Source organism: Cyprinodon tularosa, unplaced genomic scaffold (assembly GCF_016077235.1).
Source record: "Cyprinodon tularosa strain WSP-4 unplaced genomic scaffold, ASM1607723v1 ctg112, whole genome shotgun sequence".
NCBI lineage: Eukaryota > Metazoa > Chordata > Actinopteri > Cyprinodontiformes > Cyprinodontidae > Cyprinodon > Cyprinodon tularosa.
The window spans coordinates 668362-688859 of NW_024037916.1; the positions used below are offsets into that span (position 1 = coordinate 668362).

General features: G+C 37.0%; 1 protein-coding gene across 1 annotated transcript; it reads left to right on the plus strand.

The window, feature by feature from the left end:
• Window positions 1–5250: 5250 nt before the first annotated feature.
• On the plus strand, window positions 5251–20315 carry LOC119792887 (long-chain-fatty-acid--CoA ligase ACSBG2-like). The gene is made up of 14 exons (XM_038299729.1): window positions 5251–5397; window positions 5519–5694; window positions 9170–9453; window positions 11402–11490; window positions 12626–12746; window positions 12872–12952; window positions 13082–13231; window positions 14694–14861; window positions 14955–15136; window positions 15728–15958; window positions 16340–16557; window positions 19065–19204; window positions 19283–19526; window positions 19703–20315. Exons 1-14 carry the CDS (start codon window positions 5345–5347, stop codon window positions 19786–19788), a joined length of 2223 nt encoding a protein of 740 aa, XP_038155657.1. The 5' UTR covers window positions 5251–5344; the 3' UTR covers window positions 19789–20315.
• Window positions 20316–20498: the final 183 nt, after the last annotated feature.

The following is a 20498-nucleotide window of genomic DNA, read 5'->3' on the forward strand; positions in this document are numbered from 1 at the left end:
TTTTTTTTTTTTACAAAAACATAGATAGTAGAAAACCATACCCTGAGGTGTCAAGTAACAAAGTACAAATGCCTTACTTAATTAGAAGTTTTGGCTATCTATAATTTACTGGAGTATTTATTTTTCAGATAACTTTTTATTTCCACTCCTTACATTTTTGTGCAGTTAACTCTACTTTCTACTCCTTACATTTTCATTACAGACTCGTTAGTTATATTTAATTTAAGCTAATTTTTGTTATAGGCCCACCCCACCCCAGCCCAAAATAAAAATTGAATTAATTTATTTCATCCAGACAATGAATTTCTTTGTGGTTGGACTCGATACTGCACCAACTTGTAGTTTGCCAATTCATCCAGAATTGTAGAAAAATTTTCTTTTAATAGGATAGCGCAGTATAAGGTTTAAAGCTTCTGTTATCAAAATTTTTTCCTGCATTACTTTTATACTTTTAGTAGTTTTAAAATGGTACTTTTACACTTATGCTTGAGAAGAAAGCTTAAGTTGATTTATAACAGAAGGATTTATACTTCTACTTGAGTTATAAACATGAATACTTTTGAAACCTCTGACCACACCTTGGAATCTTCATAGCTCCCTTTGGGTACGGGAAAGGTAATTATGGCATCTACCTTTGCACTGATGAGATGAACCTGGCCTTGCCCACCTTCCTTTCCATGGTAGGTTACCGTGGCCCTGCCAAGCCCCCATTTCACCAAGCTGAGAGTCACTGAAGCCTAAGCTAGACGCTTAAACACAGTGGCAACTTGATCAGACCAGTTTAAAGTAAAGACAACCACTTCATAAACCTTACAGTTTCCCACATGAGTCGACATCAACCTCTGGAACGTTGCAGGTGCATTTCTCATTCCATATGCCATCGCTGTATATTGTAGAAAATGATCAGGTGTAACAAGCAAGGAAAGCTCCATAGACTATGGCTTTGTATAGCCAAACTATGCTCTAGAAGATAATGTTTCCTGTTTTATCACTTCTCTATTGTTCATATTCATATGATAAGCAGTGCATATTCAACACTGATGTCATACTTCAGCACTGTAGTATGTGACGGGATATCACCAAAAAACTTTGGATGGCTATATATAAGGACTTCAATGTTTGAACATCAACTTAGAAAGTACCTCAGAATGAAGCATCCTGGCACACAGATAGCAGGCCTCACTGAGCTCATCTTCATCTGCACCCACTTTCAGGCCTGAGAAAAAAACCCAGAGAGATTCTGGAGATATCTGGTGATATTTTTAGCTGTGACGACTAAGCAGGCTATTCTGCAGAAGAGAATCAGTATGAAAGGATTTAAGCATAGTTGCAATGACTCAAGCGTGTTTTTCGCTTCCTATCTGGTGTTTTAATCACATATCAGTTTCATTTACTTTTTTATCCACCTAGTATGGTCCGCAGAATTGGGCAGGTAATGGAGAGTTAGAAGTTGGTAGAAGAACCAAAACCTTGCTTAGCTTCTCGGATAGCAAACACCAGCAGGGGTACTCCATCCAAAGCCTTTCCAGTACTCAAGCAGTAATTTCTGGAACATTGCCAGACAAATGTCTATTGCCAGCATTCCAACGCTATCTGTCTGTCTGTCTGTCTGTCTATCTTTATATCTATAGATATGTATTTAGATCCACAGCGTATAAAGACAAAATAATTTTTCACTAATTAATATTGAGTCTTACAAAATAAATCCTAACATTATTATTCTGGCACATCTGCACAGCACCTCGGCTGCAGGCTGTTATAAATCAAAATCATTAATTATTCTATAGAAGAGGAGGTGTTAGCCCCTCTGAGTGAGTTAGAAAATGTTTAAGCTGGAAAGATTATATTCATTTATGACAAATCTTTTGGCTCTAAATGTTTTATTTTAACTGTCTTAGTCTCAGACTTCCAGTTCATGTTTGTGTCTTTGGCAAGAATCAAGCTTCTCACTAATCATTCACCAGTTTGAATCAGTAGAGATACTGGGTCAGGACGGCTGTGGTGAGACTGGATGGTGTGATCTCAGTGAGTGGGGTAACTTTGTGTCATTGCAGAAATACGGTTAAACTTTCACCTATATTTACTTACAAAACAGAGCTCAGGACCTGCAGATTTTCCTTGCAATACTCAGGATCTGGAGAAAGAGAGACAGTATTTGTAGTATTTCCTTTGTACGTTTTTAAATTCTTCCAGATAAAATAATCAGTTCTGATGACCTTTTCTATAAATTATCAACAGTCTTCTTGCCTTGATGGCTTGTTTGCAACAGCTTTATCTTCCAAATGTGTTAATTGCAAAATAAAGAATGATTGCACAAGTTTAGCTTTTGAATGGCCTTTATCTGTTATCTGTTATCCTGCTCCTACAGAACTTATGTAACTATGTTTTTCTCTCTCACAAGCTTCATTGTGCTTGTCTGATAAAAAACTGTCTTCATAAACCAATTTAAGATGATAAACATCTTAACAACACCACACACCCACCTTATTTTTGCCTTACGGGATCCATAAATCTCCCCCTGGCTGAATGTTTGTCCCTGTCAACAAACCAACGCTTCTGGGCCGCTGTAATTAATACAAACACAGCAGGTTTCTGCGTCTGCTGGCTGTTGCGTCCTGTAGGTTTCAGTTCTTCTTCACCTTGCTGTGACCACAACCTTTGATCTGCTTTTTTTTTTTTTTTTTTTTTTTTAGATCTTTATGACCTTAGCAAGCAGTTCCTTGCCAAATTATGCAAGTGTCCTTTGTGCTTGGGTGAGGAGAGCGAATTTAGTTTGATCACCTTGTGGAGGTATCCTAAAGGGTGCTCTAGCTGCATGTGCAAAGGTCGATGCAGGTTGGTCCTACTCTTGAGTGCTTCTGAGAAATTGATGCCACTTAGCTGTGAGAACAGACAAGGTAAGACAACACCTGCGAAGCTTTTCATTTTAATTTTTAGCTCTGTTGTGCATAAATAATTAGAGAGGAAAAGTGTTAGAATTTAAAAATAGGAAAGTACATTTTTTCCAGATATTACTTCAATTTGTTTATTCTTACGATATAACTGCTCTAAATTGTTATGTTTTCCTTGGTTCTTCATAGTTGTAATGTTCATTGCCAACTATTTTAAAAAAAACTAGAGTCTACCTTTTCTGCTTGACAGAACAATAAAAAAATGCCTTGCAAAAGTAGTCATAGTTCTTCGACATTTACAGGAGTTTAGTGACATAACTTGCACAACCTTTTATGTTTTATTGTAATACTGTTTATCTGGATAGAAAAGTAGTGTATATTTCTGGGTTGGGTAGAAAATGGGACATAGATTGCCAAGGTTTTATTTAGGTTAAGTTCAAAGCAAGATAAATAGATCAGGATTTTATACAAAAATGTTTGGTTAATTAAATCGACTGATATTACACCTAACAAAGATTACATTCTAATCTTAGAGATAAAATGAAATTGGCTACTTTTTTAAAGGGGCCAGTTCTGACTACATGCATGGATATAGTATGCCAATCAACAACAAAATTGATTCATCAGCAAATACAGGATTCTACTCCCTTCTATGTTTTTCTGTTACCAAATAATTTAACAATGGGTCAGATAATTTCAAAGCTGTTAAAGCATTTTCTAATAAAAATCTACTATAATGGATAGTTCTTTGAGGGTCGGTGTTCTCTGTTAAATAAGATCAGACAGAAGAGACTTGTGAGCAAACAAATATATTTTCTTTTTAAGTACTATAAGTTAGGACAGGATCAAGAGCATGAAGACTTAAGGGAGTAGGTCACCAAATGATTTGGGTTTTATAAGTAAAAAACAGAAATGTATACACACAGATTCAGACCCCCTGCATCAATATGCTGCAAACCACTTGTCTGGTTACAGCATTTTAAAGATTTAAAGTTAGGATTATTTAGCTCTGTAAAATAATTCATATATAGTCATATAATATATCTGTGAAAATCAAGTTTCAGACTCCTTAAATGGAGTCTTTGACTGGCCCATTCTAACCCATTAATATCCTCTTATTTAAACCAGCTAGTTGTAGCACTTGTAGGAAAACTGTCCTGCTGGAAGATGAATTCTCGTCCAAGTCCTTTAAAACTTCTAGACTTCTATGATTGCTCTTTATTTAGTTCAAACAATCTTACCCTTCACTCGAATCTGCTTCACTGACCCTCTTGTAGAAAGGGAACCTGATGCTGCCACCACATGCCACATCGATTCATCCTGATGTAGAATAGTTTTTGTCTTTACCTCAATTTCTAATAGGCTGAGATTTTTCTGTTTTGTTTTCATCTGGGATCTACCTGGCTTGTAACGGACTGTAAACCAAACTTAGAATATATGTTTTTCAACAGTGGCTTTATTGTAATTCTGAAGACCAGAATTAGAAAACCAGACTAATGGTTTGCCCATCTAAACATTCATCCAGCTGAGTTTTATCCCCACAGCATGATGCTGCCATCATAATATTTTGCAACAGTAAATGCATTTATGACAATATGCAGTGTTTATTCTTCCTGCTTTGCTGTGTCGCCCTCATGGGACAGTCCATGTATGCTTTTCCTACCAAACACAGTAGGAATACTTTTTCTGGGTCTATCACATTAAATCTAAAGCAATACACAAAGATTTGTCTCTCTCATGGTAAAATTTGAAAAGTTATGCTGTATGAACACTTAAGCAAAGCACAAAAAAATTGTGCAATTTGGAGCAAAGATTTTGTTGCAAAACTTCACTTTAGTCAATCTTATGACCTTTGGTTCCAAAGAGAAATATTGGACGTGGGTTATCTTAGAGAGTGCGGGTGAGGGTTGGCTGTGTCACCAGATCTTGATCTGTACATTACTGAAGGATTTTATCTGTAACTTTGACTCTCATATATGCAAATATGTTTCTGTTAATTGTTTTTCTTAATTATACAGATAAGCCAAGGCTAATACTTTAATCCCTTCTATTTGTACTTGTTTGTATATTTAGTTATAACATTTCTTAGCTTTAAGAAACCTCTATTGATAGTTTTGTGAAATCTGTTTGACTTACAGCGACACTTTAGGTAATTTGGGTCAAAGTTACTTTCACTCACAGACTAAGAGCATAAAGATGGCATGAAGATTAGGCAACACAATCTGGCACGTTTTTCAGAGTTTCAACATGTGGATGTCTTCTACGTTTGCTTTCCAGCAATGCTGGCCACTGACCTGTTGCAATGACTTCAATGAATGTCAGTGTGGTATAAATGAGCACAGCAGTCCTGTTTCATAATCGATCTTCTCATCAGCCAGGAGAGTCCTCTTTTAGAAACTTATAAAGAACGTTAACGCTGATCATATTTAACATTTTCTCTTTTTAGCAACTATATGATGAGTGTCGAGGAAAGTCCCATTGCAGCCGCAGATGGTAATAATGACAGGTAAGTACATTTCTGTGCAAACCAAAAAACTTTTTGGGAACCTTGATTGAAATTTTAAGGATTTTTATCTAAATTATTGTATGTATATCCTGATTTCTTTTCATATTCTTGGTCATCCCAGCATCTGTTCTCAGAATGAAACATCTAAAATAGACAGGACATGTTTGGAGACAGATTCCACAGTCATGACAAATGGAAAAAACGATCCACCTACAGCCCAAAAGTGTAGCACTGATACTCCTGCCAAACCTCCGAGATGCACCGAGCTGAATGGAGCTGCCAACGGACCCTCATCAGGTACTATTTGAATTTTGAGTCTCACACTTGGAGGGAAGAGTGAAAGCAGTTTCATTCAGAAGTTTACCTACACTCACTAAAGAAAGGAATATCACATGTATTTTGAGGCTTTTAATAATGCTTTATTGCTCACCCTTTTCAATAAAAGAACTTCAAGTAATGCAAAAAAAACCCAAAATGAAATCATCACACTGGTTTTTCATCAATCCAATCATGATAAAAGCTCATCACATAGTTGGAAGCTCATATACAATAATTCTTTTCTGCCATGGACCCATGGACTGCCAAAATGTCTGCCATGACATTTTGAATCTAACTTAAATTCGCTATTTAAAAAAAATAAATATGAGATTTGTGTTAATATAGGGGAATTTATAAAATGTTTTTGGCAAAAAAGGATTTTCTTAGCTGATTTTTACAAGTGTTTTCTTTTAAAAAATTCTATACAATTTTACCAAATCTAACCAAATTTAACCAATCATAATCCCAGTAACATTTTTACCACTCTTAAATTTTCTTAAAGTTAGAGACAAGGTTGAACATTTGTTCTGATAATGTGAAAGAGAATAAACAAATGGATTTGCTCTGTTAGGGATTTTGCATAACGCCCTGTCTTCTTTAAATATCTAATTTTATTACGGTGTTGATAAGAACGTATTCACACTCCTCCTATTCAATAAGTTCAAAGGTGTTGTGTGCTAGGAGCTGGACCCAGAATGCAGATAACCAGGCTTGGAGATAGGAGCAAATGACAGTTTATTTGGTTCTTAGGGGAAAAGGGAAAGCAAGTTCATGGAAGGCACAGCTGAAGATGAGGGAGGTGGGCTGTCTGGCTTGGTAGCAGGAGACTTGTAAGACAGAGCACAGGTTGGGTCGCTGTAGAAAATCCCAAAAGGCAGATAAGATTGTTTCCACTAGAGAAAGTTGCTGGCCGATCTACCAACTAAACAGTGACCATCAGGCAGTGAGCACACAGCAGGCCAGGCTTTAAATACTGCTCCAGATGAAGTTCAGTCTCAGGTGTGTGCAGCCAGCTCCTCCCCAAGCCTTACCTATAAGAGAGGTAGCACAAACAATCCGCAACCACTCAGGCTGAGACGCAACAAAAGGTTGATTGCTGTGAAAGTAAACATGTCTCAGTTTGCTCCAAAAATTTAGACATTTTTTAAATTTGAAAATGGATACATTTTCAAATATATCCATTTGAAAATGTATCCAATTTTCAAATGGATAAATACAAAGACTTTTTCCTATACTTTTTCACTAATAAATAAAATCCAAAATAAATAATCCAAATAACATTTTCATTTTCTTCTTCAAGTCTGCTAATTTTTTATAAATTTGTTAACATTATAAATAAAAAAACATTTGACGTTTAATTTGGAAAAATTCCAAACAAAACAGGACCAAAATTCATTTTGAAATGTCAAATTTTAAAATTAAAATGCATTAACAAAAATTATAACCCAAGGTTATTTTTCTTTATCTTCTGCAGGACTGCTCATTTTCTTACTTAATCCAAATGATTAATTAAATAACGTTTAATATTTAAGTTGTAAAAGATGTGTCAGATAAAAGTGACCAAAATTGAGTTTCGAATGTCATATTTGAAAATTGAAATGCATTAACAGAAATGCTTTGCCTTTTAAAGCATTTTTTGACTCATGTATAAAATTAACAACAGATGATCCCAAACTGCATTTTTGTTTTAATGCAATTACTTTCTGAGCTAATTGTAAAAAGGACTGTTTGATGTGTAAAGGTGTGCCTTGTAGCCTGCTGCAGGTAAGCCCAATCATGGGGCAAAATTAATGGGCTTTCATCCTTTCACTTTACACCCCCTAATGTCCAGGATGTGTAATGATGCAATACAGACAGTGTTACTCAATGAAAAAGCATTTTCTATTAATCCATGTTAATCAGAAAATTGAGCCACATTTGCATCAATAGTTTGCATCATTGTTGACCCTTTGGAGTCGAAAAAAAAAAGAAAATTAGCAGCAGGCATTACAGCAATGTATTTCTTAGAAACAATAGCTATTCTGTAGGGCTGTTAAATATAATTTTTTAATTGCATAGCAAGAATCTAAATTTTTAAAGCAGAGTAAAAATGGACAGAAATACCAAAGGAGCACTGAGAGGCATACCAGAAAAGTGTTATTTTAAGTCCAGAGTTTAAAACAGACATATAAAAGGCTCCTTTCTATTTGACCAAAATAGAGTGTGCAGAGATTGAAAGAAAACAACGTCATGATTAATTTTAGAGTCAATTATCTGCCTAAATGTAATTGAGAGGTTGGAATTCATCTGGTGGTTGCACACCCCAGAGCTAAACTGTCCTGAAAGCTGACTCAGACTTTTTCTTAGATATTTAAAAGTAGAACTACATGTAGGTATTGTAACTCTTAGCTTCGGAATATGTAAAATTATTTGTTTTGAAGAGATAGTTCTCAACCTTCTATACAAAACCCACATGTTTCTACACTAAATGATACAGTTAAATCCCTGTAAGTCAACAGTTAATGTCAAGGAACAACCTTCCTGCTACCAAGGTAAGCTGCAACAATGATGCGAACAAGGAAAAAAAAAAATACAATTATTAACAAGTCTAATTAAGCTGACTAACCCAGAAAGATGCTTTTCAATGGCTGAACTTAACTCTGTTTAATTTTAGGCAGGTATACAACAGAGAGCGGCTAAGAACAAAATTTAACTGCATCAGTGCTTCTGTTATAAAAAACAGCAAGCATCCTTAATGATTTCATAGCATGGTGTGGGAGGGTTTCTGTGTGTGTCTGTTTGTCTACTCATTCATATTTCCTATTAAAAACAAAATGTTTGCAAATGAATGTTGGCAAACCTGCAGAGCGGGACTCCACAGGAAACATTTTAACCTTGTTTCCACTTGTTGGTAGGTTTTCGTTTTCTTTTCCGGCAGCTAAGCCTGCTGTAAATTATTGAAATAAATACAGTAAGATATCTTTATACACATGAGGAGGGTTGAAACACCTCTTAGATTTATAGGTAGACCCAGCCCATACCTGTCAGCAATATTTATCTCATATTACTCATATGGTTCTAGCTGTAAATATATGCTGGGCATATTTTACTTTTATAAGAAAAAGTGTTGTTTTTAATATTTTTTACTTTCCTTTTTTTGAAGACAAATATGAATGCCCTGTACTCATTAGAAGCAGCTGTACTCAGGCTGTGTGCTCATCTTCAAACCACACCTGATTGGTGGGTGTGTCACTTTATTCCACAGCCTCCTGTTCAGGATCAGATAACAGCCTTCCTCCTATTAACAGCTGCAAATCATGTTACTCTGACACAGCAGGCGTGACTCACCTGCTAGGATGTCTCCTCTGCTCTTACTCACCTGAGTCTTCTTCTGAACCACGACTCTACCGTCCTCATCCTGTCTTTCCCTAATCAACAGTCATGGCGGGTAAATGTATCTGTTGTCCCAATGCAGAGGAGACCAAGGCGGTTCCCCTGACGACAGGCGACTTGGCAACAACTTTGGCCCCAGCTGAGCATCTGTGGAGCTCCAGTAGAGACCAGGCTGTCAAGCTGAGGATGGAGGGCTCGGGTCCGGGCTCCGAGACTCCCATCACCGTTCATCAGATGTTCCTAGAGACGGTGGAGAGGTTTGGGGATCATCCAGCTTTGGTTTTCAAAAAAGATGGCCTGAAGGTGACCATGACCTGGAGGCAGTACTACGACCAGTGCTGTGCAGCAGCCAAGAGTTTCCTCAAGGTTGGTACTGTTCAAAATATGAATGTTTTAGCATGATGGGTTTAGTAAAATGTTTTTAAATAAAAGGAATTTTATTATCAGGTTTTGTGACAAAAACAAACTCCTTTGCATTTTATTGGGATTTTAGATGATACACACAAAGTAGAGCATAATTCTCAAGCAGAGAGAAAATCACTTCTTTTTTTCCCCAGCATTTTAATGAATAAAGTGTGGAACACATTTATATTCAGTTCCTTTGAATCAATACTTTGTAGAACCACTGAATGGAGAACTTTGAACCACTTCCTTTTGCAGAGGCAACTCTTTAGTGAGGTGTCTAGCAGCTTTGCACATCTGATGGAAATTATCATCAGATTGGACACAGAACATCTGTGGACATCAGATATCAAATCTTTTTACACATCTTCAGATTAGATTCAAATCTATATGCTTGAGAACATTTTGTTCCAAACTCCTCCATTGTGGCCTTAACTGTTCATGAAATTGGTTCATCTCAACTCTTTTGCAGCCTCTGATATTCATTTTTTGAGGTTAGCTCTGTTATTTAGTGCCGGAATCTTTTGATCAACTATTTCCAGCCTCTTCCTCCATCCTAAATAAAGAATCTTTCCATTGTGATATACCCACTGCCGTTATTCACTGTGGATAATGGTAAAAGTTTAACTTTATCGTAAAAGTTTAAGTTTTTTGGACTTCTTTTATCAATAAATTCTTCTATTAGGACACAATCTTGTGACGTTTTCTAATCGGAGGCCTTCCATGCACAGCCGTACTAAACACAAATACATTTCTAAGAGATGGGCTCTATTTACAGATACTAAAATGCTTTGGTTACACAGGATTGGGTTTGAGGTTTAAAAGAGGAAGAAAAAACGAATTTCAGAGTTTGATTTGTTTAAAAAAAAAAAGGAAAATATATAGAATTCCCCTCCAAACTTCATCTTAAACACAAAATCCTGATAAATGTTTTATTTAATAAAATATGTTTATAGCATTAAAACCGCAAAGACTGCGTGATATAAATTCTTTTCAAATGGACTTTTAATCAGTCAGAGATGCATTACGACTGAGCTACTTTTACTGTAATATCTCCTAAAAAAAAAAAAATGCCAATATACTTATAGTGCTGTAGTCATGTTTACAATTGCAGTGAACATGTGAGTGGACTTTCTTAGCATGCATCTTTAGAGCTGCTAAAACTACTTTTGGCAGCAAAAACATCCACAAATATAAATCGCCTGGAAAAAAAAAACAATCCAAGTCAAACTGTTGTAGAAGTCAGAAACAGAAAAGCACCAGACTGGTGCATATTAGATAGAAGAGTGAATATTGTTTAATCTGTATTCTGCTTTGTTTCAAACTGCATCTAAAAGTAACAATCTCTTACATCCAAATATAAATCTAGGTTGAAGGGACTATAATTAGATCAATATATGAAATTAATTTCTGCAATTAAAGGCACATCCATCTGGAGCCATTCTGTGTCATTAACTTCCAGATAAGTAAAGCTTATTAAGTTCTTGAACACTCTAAATATTTTAACTCAATTGCAGCTGAAGATTACATAACTTGTGAAGCGGCATTGAAAACGGCTTAAGGTGCTCTGTAATTTCTCTCCATATGTATTATATTAATTATTTAGAACCCAAATAAAATAAGATATTTTTATCATGCATGGTGGATTTGAGTTGAACTTCAAATGATCCCTAGAAAGTTCTGTCTTTACAACACTTTCGACCTCTCCCCTTGGTTTGATCCCTGGCGTGACAGCAGACAGCTGAAAACCAAAACGTAGGTGTGTGTAAGGTGTGTGTGACAGCTTCTGTTACGTCTCATGGTTTCATGCTCTGAAAGTTGAGTGGCTCTTAGAGCAGTATGTAGGCCAAAGGTAACCGAGGCATGGTGCAGCTGCAGTGTTATTAAAGTACATTGTTCTTCCACTTTGTAGCTGGGCCTGGAGCGTTTCCATGGAGTCGGCATTCTGGGATTCAACTCCCCTGAGTGGTTCATCTCTGACATCGGCTGCATCTTTTCAGGGTGAGATTAGCGTCTTGATAAGATTTAATGTGAAATCTTAATATCTGGGTTAAAAAATGCTTTCAGCCCATCTTCTCTGTCTGTATTTCCCTGTGAGCCCATTTCAAAGCCTGAGTCCATCTTTCCTGGAACTGGTTAGGCATGTTTTTTTCCCAAGAGGCTGAAACAAGAAAGCTTAGAATCTTTGGTATTTCTTTTCTACTTCAATAAACACAGAAAATTTCACAATAAGCAGCATGAAATCACATACTGATACAATGTATGGATAATAGAGCTGTACAGAATCAGTTTATATCATATTATCTAATTGCTTCGAAAGCATTTATTTCTCATGTGTTTTTTCTTCTTGAAACTCTGGTAATGCTTTATTGTGTAGATTATCTGATGGGATGGTGTTAATTTGTCGGACCTCAAGCACTTAAGCAATGCATAAAAATGTAAAACAGTAAAAAAAACGATTTCAGCTGATGGGAAATTTACCAGCTTGTCTGCATACCTCTCCCTAGTAAAGCTGGAGAACCTGAGGGCAGGGTGGGGGGTGCTTCTGAAGGTGTTTCCTGGTTGTAGCAACATAACTTTTCCTTACCGAAGGTTTGACCAACCTTTTTTGAAGACATTTGCTACCTTGTTTATATATATTTTTTCCAGAAAAGATAAAAAAAATCTTAATGTTTACTTTTTTTTTTTCTTAATGGGGAGTGGTTGGTGGCATAGAGCTTGGAATCCTGAGGTTGTGAGTTAGGGTCCCACTCCCACAGACTGCCACTCTGGGTCCCTGAGCAAAGACACTTAACCCTACACTGCTCTCCAATGTGAGATCAATAGATTTTTTTTATTATTATTCTCTGAGAAAGTCACGCAGAGGGAAATGCATGGTAAATATTTAAGGGAGTATATAAAACTTTCTAAAACTGAACTCAAAAATAGGAAGAAAAAAAAAACAAATTGGCAGATTAAATTATTATTATGATAAAATTTTATAAAAAGATAAAGACTGACTAGAGAATTCTAACATCTGCCAGAGGAAAGAAAAAATAATGCATCATTAATTAACCTTTTTACTTAAATTATAGCTAATTTAGTAGAGTGAGCTGGAAGTTACTGAAGCTGTTTCATTGAGCTTTTTATGCCACAGGGGTCTGGCTGCTGGTATTTACACAACCAACTCGGCGGAGGCCTGTCATTATGTAGCAGCCAACTGTGAAGCCAACGTCCTGATAGTGGAAAACCAGAAACAGCTCGAAAAAATCCTGAAGGTCAGAAGGTTTATCACCGCATCTGCACTCTCTGTGTGCTATTTTAAAAGCTCTTTCTCAGTAATCAGTAACTACTAAAACACTGAGTCAGTGCCTTCAAATCTCTGTGTCTTCCCTTCCTGCAGGTTAAATATCAGTTACCTCATCTGAAAGCGATTGTCCAGTACAGAGGCGAGCTGCAACAGAAAATACCACACCTTTACACAGTATGTTGATGAATCAAACATTACGGTTGGGCTGATTTAATGTTGGCTTTGTAACTGGAAAATGATTGCATTTAGGGTGACTAAACTTTTATTTGTCACAGTTTTAATCAAACATCTTTACTTGCACAGTGGGATGAGTTTATGAAGTTAGGGGAGGATGTGTCAAATGCACAACTGCACACCGTGATGGACAGCCTGCGGGCCAACGAGTGCTGCACCCTCATCTACACCTCAGGAACCACTGGAAACCCTAAAGGCGTCATGCTGAGCCACGACAATGTGAGTCGGCTTTCCAACATCAGCACAAAAGAATTTTTATAATATAAATCTTAATTTGTGAACAGAGATGGGATTTGATTACATTATTTAATGATTACAAAAAAACTAGGATAATTACATGACCAAGTATGTGCCAGGATTTAAGGCTTCATAAAGATTTGCATTCGCTTCTGCTAGATGTATTATAGGATGCCCAGCTTTGAAAGATGGCATGTTGCTATCATCCTGCAGAAAAGCATGATAAAAACTCAGATTCATCAATCAATTAACCAGCAACCGCAGCAAGTCAGACTCTTGTTTTAATAATTCCTGGTTGCTTATCAGCATGTTGGTTGCCAAAAACTCCCAATATGAAAATGTTTGATACCCTTTTTTTGATCTGATCAATGCAGGAATTCCTCTTTTGGTTTCAACAAGATCTGTTAAATAAAACATTGAGCACACCGTTTGCCCTCTTGGCATTATGAATGTCCCTCCAACAACGCATATTGGGGACAGTGCAATCACAAATTAAGCCGCATAAATCTATAGTTTCAAACAACACTGCTGTTTTTTAAGCAGCCTGAACCTTAACTGCTCATTAAATCAGTTTTCTCCTCAAGGTCTAAATCTCTCCAAACATTTGGCTCTAAAATAAAGTTTTTCTAATAGCTGCTAAAAGTTTAAATGGTCTTCCAAACCTCTCTGACCCGCTTCAGCCTTTATGTTTCAGCTCAGGTTGAGTCCAGCAGCTTGCTTGAACATGTTTTAGGAACTCACTGAATCTTAAAAGAGGTCAGGTTTATAAAGAAGTCGCTCTTAAATTATAGAACAAGTTCCTTTTTAAAAATTGGAGAAGAGCTTCATTTCTGAACAGATTTTAAAACTAATTTTCAGGGGAGTTTTTAGACGGCCTGAGTCAGTTTGTTGTTGTTTCTCTTTTGATTTACTGCAACCATTTTAGTGCATTTTTATGCTTCTTTTACTGTCACTTTTATATTCTATTGTCTTTTTATGATGCTCTTATGTGTCTTGTTTTGACCCATCTTAATACTGTACACCTGGTTGGTTAAGCAATGTTTTGTAAATAAAAAGTATTTGGAATCAGGCCTCAGAATTGAAATAGGGGAAGTTTTGAAAAATTAGATGTGACACACTTTAGTGGTAGATTAGGTCATGTATTTAAACTCAAATGAGCCAGGGGAGATTATTGGGGTACACAAAAGACGGGTGTTCTTTCCTAAATTAAGGACAAGCTTACAATGTTGTGGCAAATACTCAACACAAAATTATTTATGAAACAAGCATTAAAATAGGTATCAAGGGTAGGGGTATGCAACAGTAAAACATAACTAATGTCTTTAATTTCCACTTTTACAGGAAATGGTTGTATAGATTTTATTAATGTGAAGTCTGTAGAGCTATTTTTCTATCCAAGTTTTACAGTTAAAGGTCAAGGCCCTCTCCTTGTTCTCTCCATCAGATCACATGGACCGCCCGTACCGTGTCCAAGGTAATCAATCCAAACTGCGGTGAGGAGGTGCTTGTCAGCTACCTGCCTCTCAGCCATGTTGCAGCACAAATGATCGACATTTGGTGCTGCATGAGCCTTGCAGGGACCGCCCATTTTGCAGAGCCGGATGCCCTAAAGGTTAACTATTGCAGTTTAGAACCAGTGTTGACATTAACCTTTGTTAACGTCAGTGCTGGTTGTTGTTAAAGTCACTGTTGTTTTTCTTTTCAGGGATCTTTAGCAAACACGCTGAGAGAGGCTCGTCCAACCGGTTTCTTGGGGGTTCCTAGAGTGTGGGAAAAGATGCAGGAGGGGATGAAAGCTGCTGCTGCCAAGGCGACCCCACTGAAGAAAAGAGTGGCAGAGTGGGCTAAGTCCATTGGGCTAGAATACAGCTACAGTGCCATGAGAGGGTGAGCGAGCTAAAAGCGGCTTTGGAGACGAAAAACAAATTTTTCACATTTGCAGGCATGAAAATGTACCATCATGTGGTCACATTTTAGAAGCTCTTTTAACTTGGACTTCAAAATCAAGCTGAGTCATAAAGTCTAGGATTCTACTAGAGAGTTTAACAAAATACAATAAAAAAAAAAAAGGAATGATTGTGTTCTGTGTGTATTTGCAAAAACCAGTGGTTCTGAAAGTTGATGACAGGACCAGCTATCCTTCCATGGTTATTTACCCCCACCCAAGCAGAGTCCCAACAGTTTAAATGTTTCAAACAACCGTTCAGAAACTCATCCGAATACAATCTGGGGGATTAAAAACATGCATAAACAAGAAAAATACAACCAGTTTGCTTTTTGTTTTGTCAATTTATCTTAACATTTTATATAGATGCATGGATAATGACATGTTCTCTAGGAGATAGGTGATCTGATCTCATTTTAATCTAGTTTATCCAAAGGTAAGGCTAGTAGCTTTAAATCCTGTTCATAAACTTACCTTAGTTTATTAAGATGTACCTGAGTATAAAACCACCTGTGTGACCTTCTGTGCTGCAGGGAGAACATGGTGCCATGGGGCTTTATGCTGTCCAACAATCTGGTCTTTAAGAAGGTTCGTGCTGCTCTTGGTTTGGACCGCTGCAAGCTGTGCTGCACCGGAGCTGCTCCGATCACAAAGGAGACCCTAGAGTACTTCATGAGCCTGAACATCCCAGTGAAGGAGCTCTATGGCATGAGCGAGAGTTCCGGCCCGCACACGGTCTCCATCACTGAGTATCGTGTTGGAAGGTGAGCAGCAAAGCATTATGGGATCTGTCAGAAAAATTAAAAGTTTACATGCACTTATAATGGTAATGGGTGTTATATCAGGTTGGCTTCTTCACAGATGCATTTGATCAACTTCTTAAAACAAAACAGACTTGGATCCACATGTTTTTACCTACTGGCATTTCCTTAGAACAAATGAGTTCATACATTCAATCACACTAAAAGCTGTGATTGAGTGTAATGAAATGATCAGCTGTAAATATGCAGCTGTTTAATTTTTATTAATTCAAACATTGTTTCCTACACGTTTTGGACCAGCTGTTTTTAGCCCTTTAACATTTTACCCTTGTCAAACTGAAGTTCAGTTCAGCTCAGCTTTATATCTGTGCTTTGTCTTTGCAGCTGTGGGAAGGTGATACCAGGCTGTAAAACGAAACTGGAGAACCCAGACTCAGACGGGAACGGAGAGATCTGTTTCTGGGGTCGACATGTCTTCATGGGCTACCTTAACATGCCAGACAAAACGCTGGAGTCTCTGGATCAGAGTGGCTGGCTGCACTCTGGAGATCTGGGAAGACACGATGAGGACGACTTCCTGTACATCACAGGAAGAATAAAAGGTAACGGTGTTTTTAAATAATTTTGTGTCCATCTAAAAATGTTTAAGGTATAGTGGAGGATTTTCATGATTTTTTTAAAAGACCTGCCCTCTCCATTTTGGAAGCAAAATTCACATGCACGACCCTGTACCCGCTCCTGAGAGGCAAAACCTATCAAACGCCTGCAAGAGCATGCACGGGCACATTTCCCCTCATGCATGTAAGTGAAAATTGGGCAATTGCGTAGGATGGACTTGCGTTAACATATCACCAGAATGATTGACAATTAAGAGAACCACTTATTTTGATTATCCACCCGGAAAAAAGAACATCCTCCACTATACCTTTAACATACTGAACTTTTAAATATCTGAGCTTTAACAATCACTGCCGTATGGAAATGATACAAGTCTGAGGCTTTTATGTGCCAAAAGGTCAGTTTTTCTTCCTAAAACTTGCCTTTAATCCCAGAATCCGTAGGGCTCTTTCCATGGATTAGTCCTTCTCACAAATATTAGTAAATTGTAAACCATCTTACACTGACTACACAGTAACGCTATACAAAAAGTACACACAATTTGATTAACTACTGGAGAGCACCTAGGGAAACTAATCAGGAACTAATGGGTTGTTAATCAGTACTTGCTGGGACACAGTCAGCCCAGCCTGATTACAGGACGACTGCTTAGTTACCGGGGAAATGCAGAGTAAATATGCAGGAACTAATGGGTCATTTCACTTTAAGAATACACAAAAACCTTAGTTAATGGTAAGGTGATGATTAAGTAATGAATAGTTCCTCTTTAGTTCAATCTTTGAACTACAAAGGTTGCATAATATGCAATAAGGGCACTTATTGCACATGCAATGTGTTTATTTTATTGGCACACAATCTAGAGCTCCTTGTTTGGATTCTTTCATGATAAGACTAATAATATTTTAATAAAAATTTTTTTTATAGAAGCTAAATCTTACAGCATACTGCATAACTGTGTTGTTAAGGTATGTTTTTTGCAAAGGTTATTATTGGCAGCAATTCTATACACCAGTGACGTCAATTCTTTGGTGTTAAAACCTTGCTTCCTCCCTGCTTAGCCTTAGAGAATTCAACTGAAACAAGTTTAACTAGTTTGTTAAAAAAAAAAGGACATTGTTTCACAAACAGGAAAAAACAAGGTTGCCTCATAATTCACTGCACGCAGGGAAGTTCTAATTTCACTAAATGAACACATGCACACAGACTAAACATGTGAAACTTTTTATCACTGATTAATTTCTTTAGTGTCCATTTTAGTTTTATTGTGTTAACCAGCTAATGAATAACTAACCCTGAAGGCAGCATAGCTATTGATGTTACAAGCAAACTCAGACTATACCCTGCAGCAGTGTGCCACAGTGAGCTTGTCGCACACATTTTTGGATGCATGCCCAATATTGAAGTGTATGTGCTGTTATTCCACGCCACAATGCAAGAGGGACAATAACAAGTTTGTGCGACAATGGAGGGACATGAGGGCCAAGAAGAGAGGGGATCCAGGTGGGAAAAGGGTTCCAGTGTTCTCCTGCACCTCACACTAGCTGGTCCATCTTCACGAGTCGTTTTCCACAATGGCAGTCATTAAAACAAAACAAGTCGCTAAGCTACCAAACAGGGGGAAAAAAAGGTACCAAATAGGAAAAAAGCATACGCCTTCAATTTAAGCGTGGTGCAGCAGAGTGTCTGCAGCAGTGGTGGAGGGACATCTGCGTTCACTGCGACAAACACACACAGACCACCTGGTTTCTGAGTATAAATCAGGCTTCATTTGTAATTATTCCAATTTTTTTTTTCTTAAATAAGCTGCACTTTATTGCTAAATAAGATTCAGTCCTTATTGATCTTTTTGATTATTGTAATATTTATTATACTTATTTTAGTATTTGTTAATATTGCATTATTTTTTTAGTGCTGTGAACCGAGTAAAACATGCAGTTTAAAATAGTTTTATTTTATACATTTCTCATTATTTGTGATATCTTATTTCAAACAGGATTTTAGAGTTTATGCAACTTAAAATGTGTATGTCTATCTTTATTGTTTCTAACATTGTCTAAGTCCTTCAGATGCAGCATCCCCTCCATTATTTACACATTTAGTTTCAATGCTTGGTCAAAATTGTTTGATAAATATTTTCTATTATTTTTGTTTTTCCTGTGTAAATAAATTTGCATTGCACTTATTAAATAAAATCTGCAGCCTTTATTGAAAACAGATTTTAAAATCAAGTTAGTGTGATATGCTATAAAATGCATGATTTGAATTAACAAAAACCTTCAGATTTTGCTGGACTCATTATTCATTTTAAGTACTTTTTTTCTTATGTTGAACAAAACTATTTAACACCCCCTCCCCTTCTTTTTTGGTACTTTAAAGATTCAATCACTTTTTGTGCTACAACTTTTGAGGAACTTCTAAACATCTGTAACATTATTTTGGCATTTGGACATCTCTTCCATCTCTATTTTGCTCATTTTATTTTTTCTTGTAGAGCTGATCATCACTGCTGGTGGTGAAAACATCCCTCCTGTGCCCATTGAGGATGCCCTGAAGAACGAGGTGCCCATCATTAGCAACGCCATGCTGATCGGAGATAAGCTCAAGTTCCTCTCCATGCTGCTGACACTCAAAGTAACTCTCTTCATTTCTGCAATCCTTCAAAAAGCAGCTGCATAAATAAACTGATAAGGACTGATGTTGTGTCCACAGTGTGTGATGGATGACAATGGAGACCCAACAGATGATCTGAACTCTGAAGCTTTGGACTTCTGTCAGCGGCACAGCGTACAAGCGACCAAGGTGTCAGAGATCATAGCCAATAAGGAACCGGCTATCTATAAAGCCATTCAGGAGGGTTTGGAGCGAGTCAACGCCAAAGCCACATCCAACGCCCAGAGGGTTCAGAAGTGGGTTATCCTGGAGCGAGATTTCTCGGTCGGTGGAGGGGAACTAGGTCAGAAACTGCCTTTGTTTTTCTCTTTTTCTTATCACGCTTTTATTATCACTGAAGATTTTACGATCATAGCCAGGGCGAAACAGCTTTCCAATGTTATTCATGGAGCACCAAACGGTGAAACTGAATTTCTATTGTTCAATCAGCTCTTCTTTCCTTTTCTTTTGTTTATACAGGACCCACCCTGAAACTGCGGAGGCCAATAGTTGTGAAAATGTATCAGGATAAGATCAACGAAATGTATGGGGCAGAAAGGCAGTGAATTCCTCAGCAGGGGAAGATGGGAGATTGGGTGGATTTATGTTGTCTAACCCGTCTCTTGTATCATATTTATGCTTTCAGATATTCAGTCTGTGTCAAAGTTGCACAACGTTTTGTTGATAAAAGTAACTTTGAAGCAAAGCCAGGCCTTCACACTTGTTTAATACAAGGAGAGCTGAAGTTAGGTGGCTTTTAAGAAAGTAAAGTTTTTACATTTTTATAGTGTTGAATGAATGTTTTATAAGCACTGATCCGTTTTTACCATTAAGCTGCTCAATCATTAGAAATGTTTTAACTTTTCATGTCTCAGAGTCTGTTTATACTCTGACCACCTCTATGCTCTGCAAAGAGGAAGTAGAAATGTTTCATAATGTGAATATAGAAGAATCCTATGTGCCTGTATCTATCCAATCCGCCCTTCTGCGAATTGTAAATCTAACATGAAATGTACAGTTTGACTCCTACTGAAGGTATATATTTATTGTCTGGAAATTGTCAAATAAAGTGAGTGATTTGGAGCAAATTAAACTGAGCAATCACTTTTTTTTTTTTTTTACAGTTTTAACGGTCCTAAAGCACCACTATGCAATTGATGTACTTTTTTTTTTTTTAAATAACAAATGCATATATTAAATCTTAAATTAATAATTTAGAATTGACAGCTATTATTAATACCCTGGTTTCTTTCTTCCCCCATCACAGTATTATATA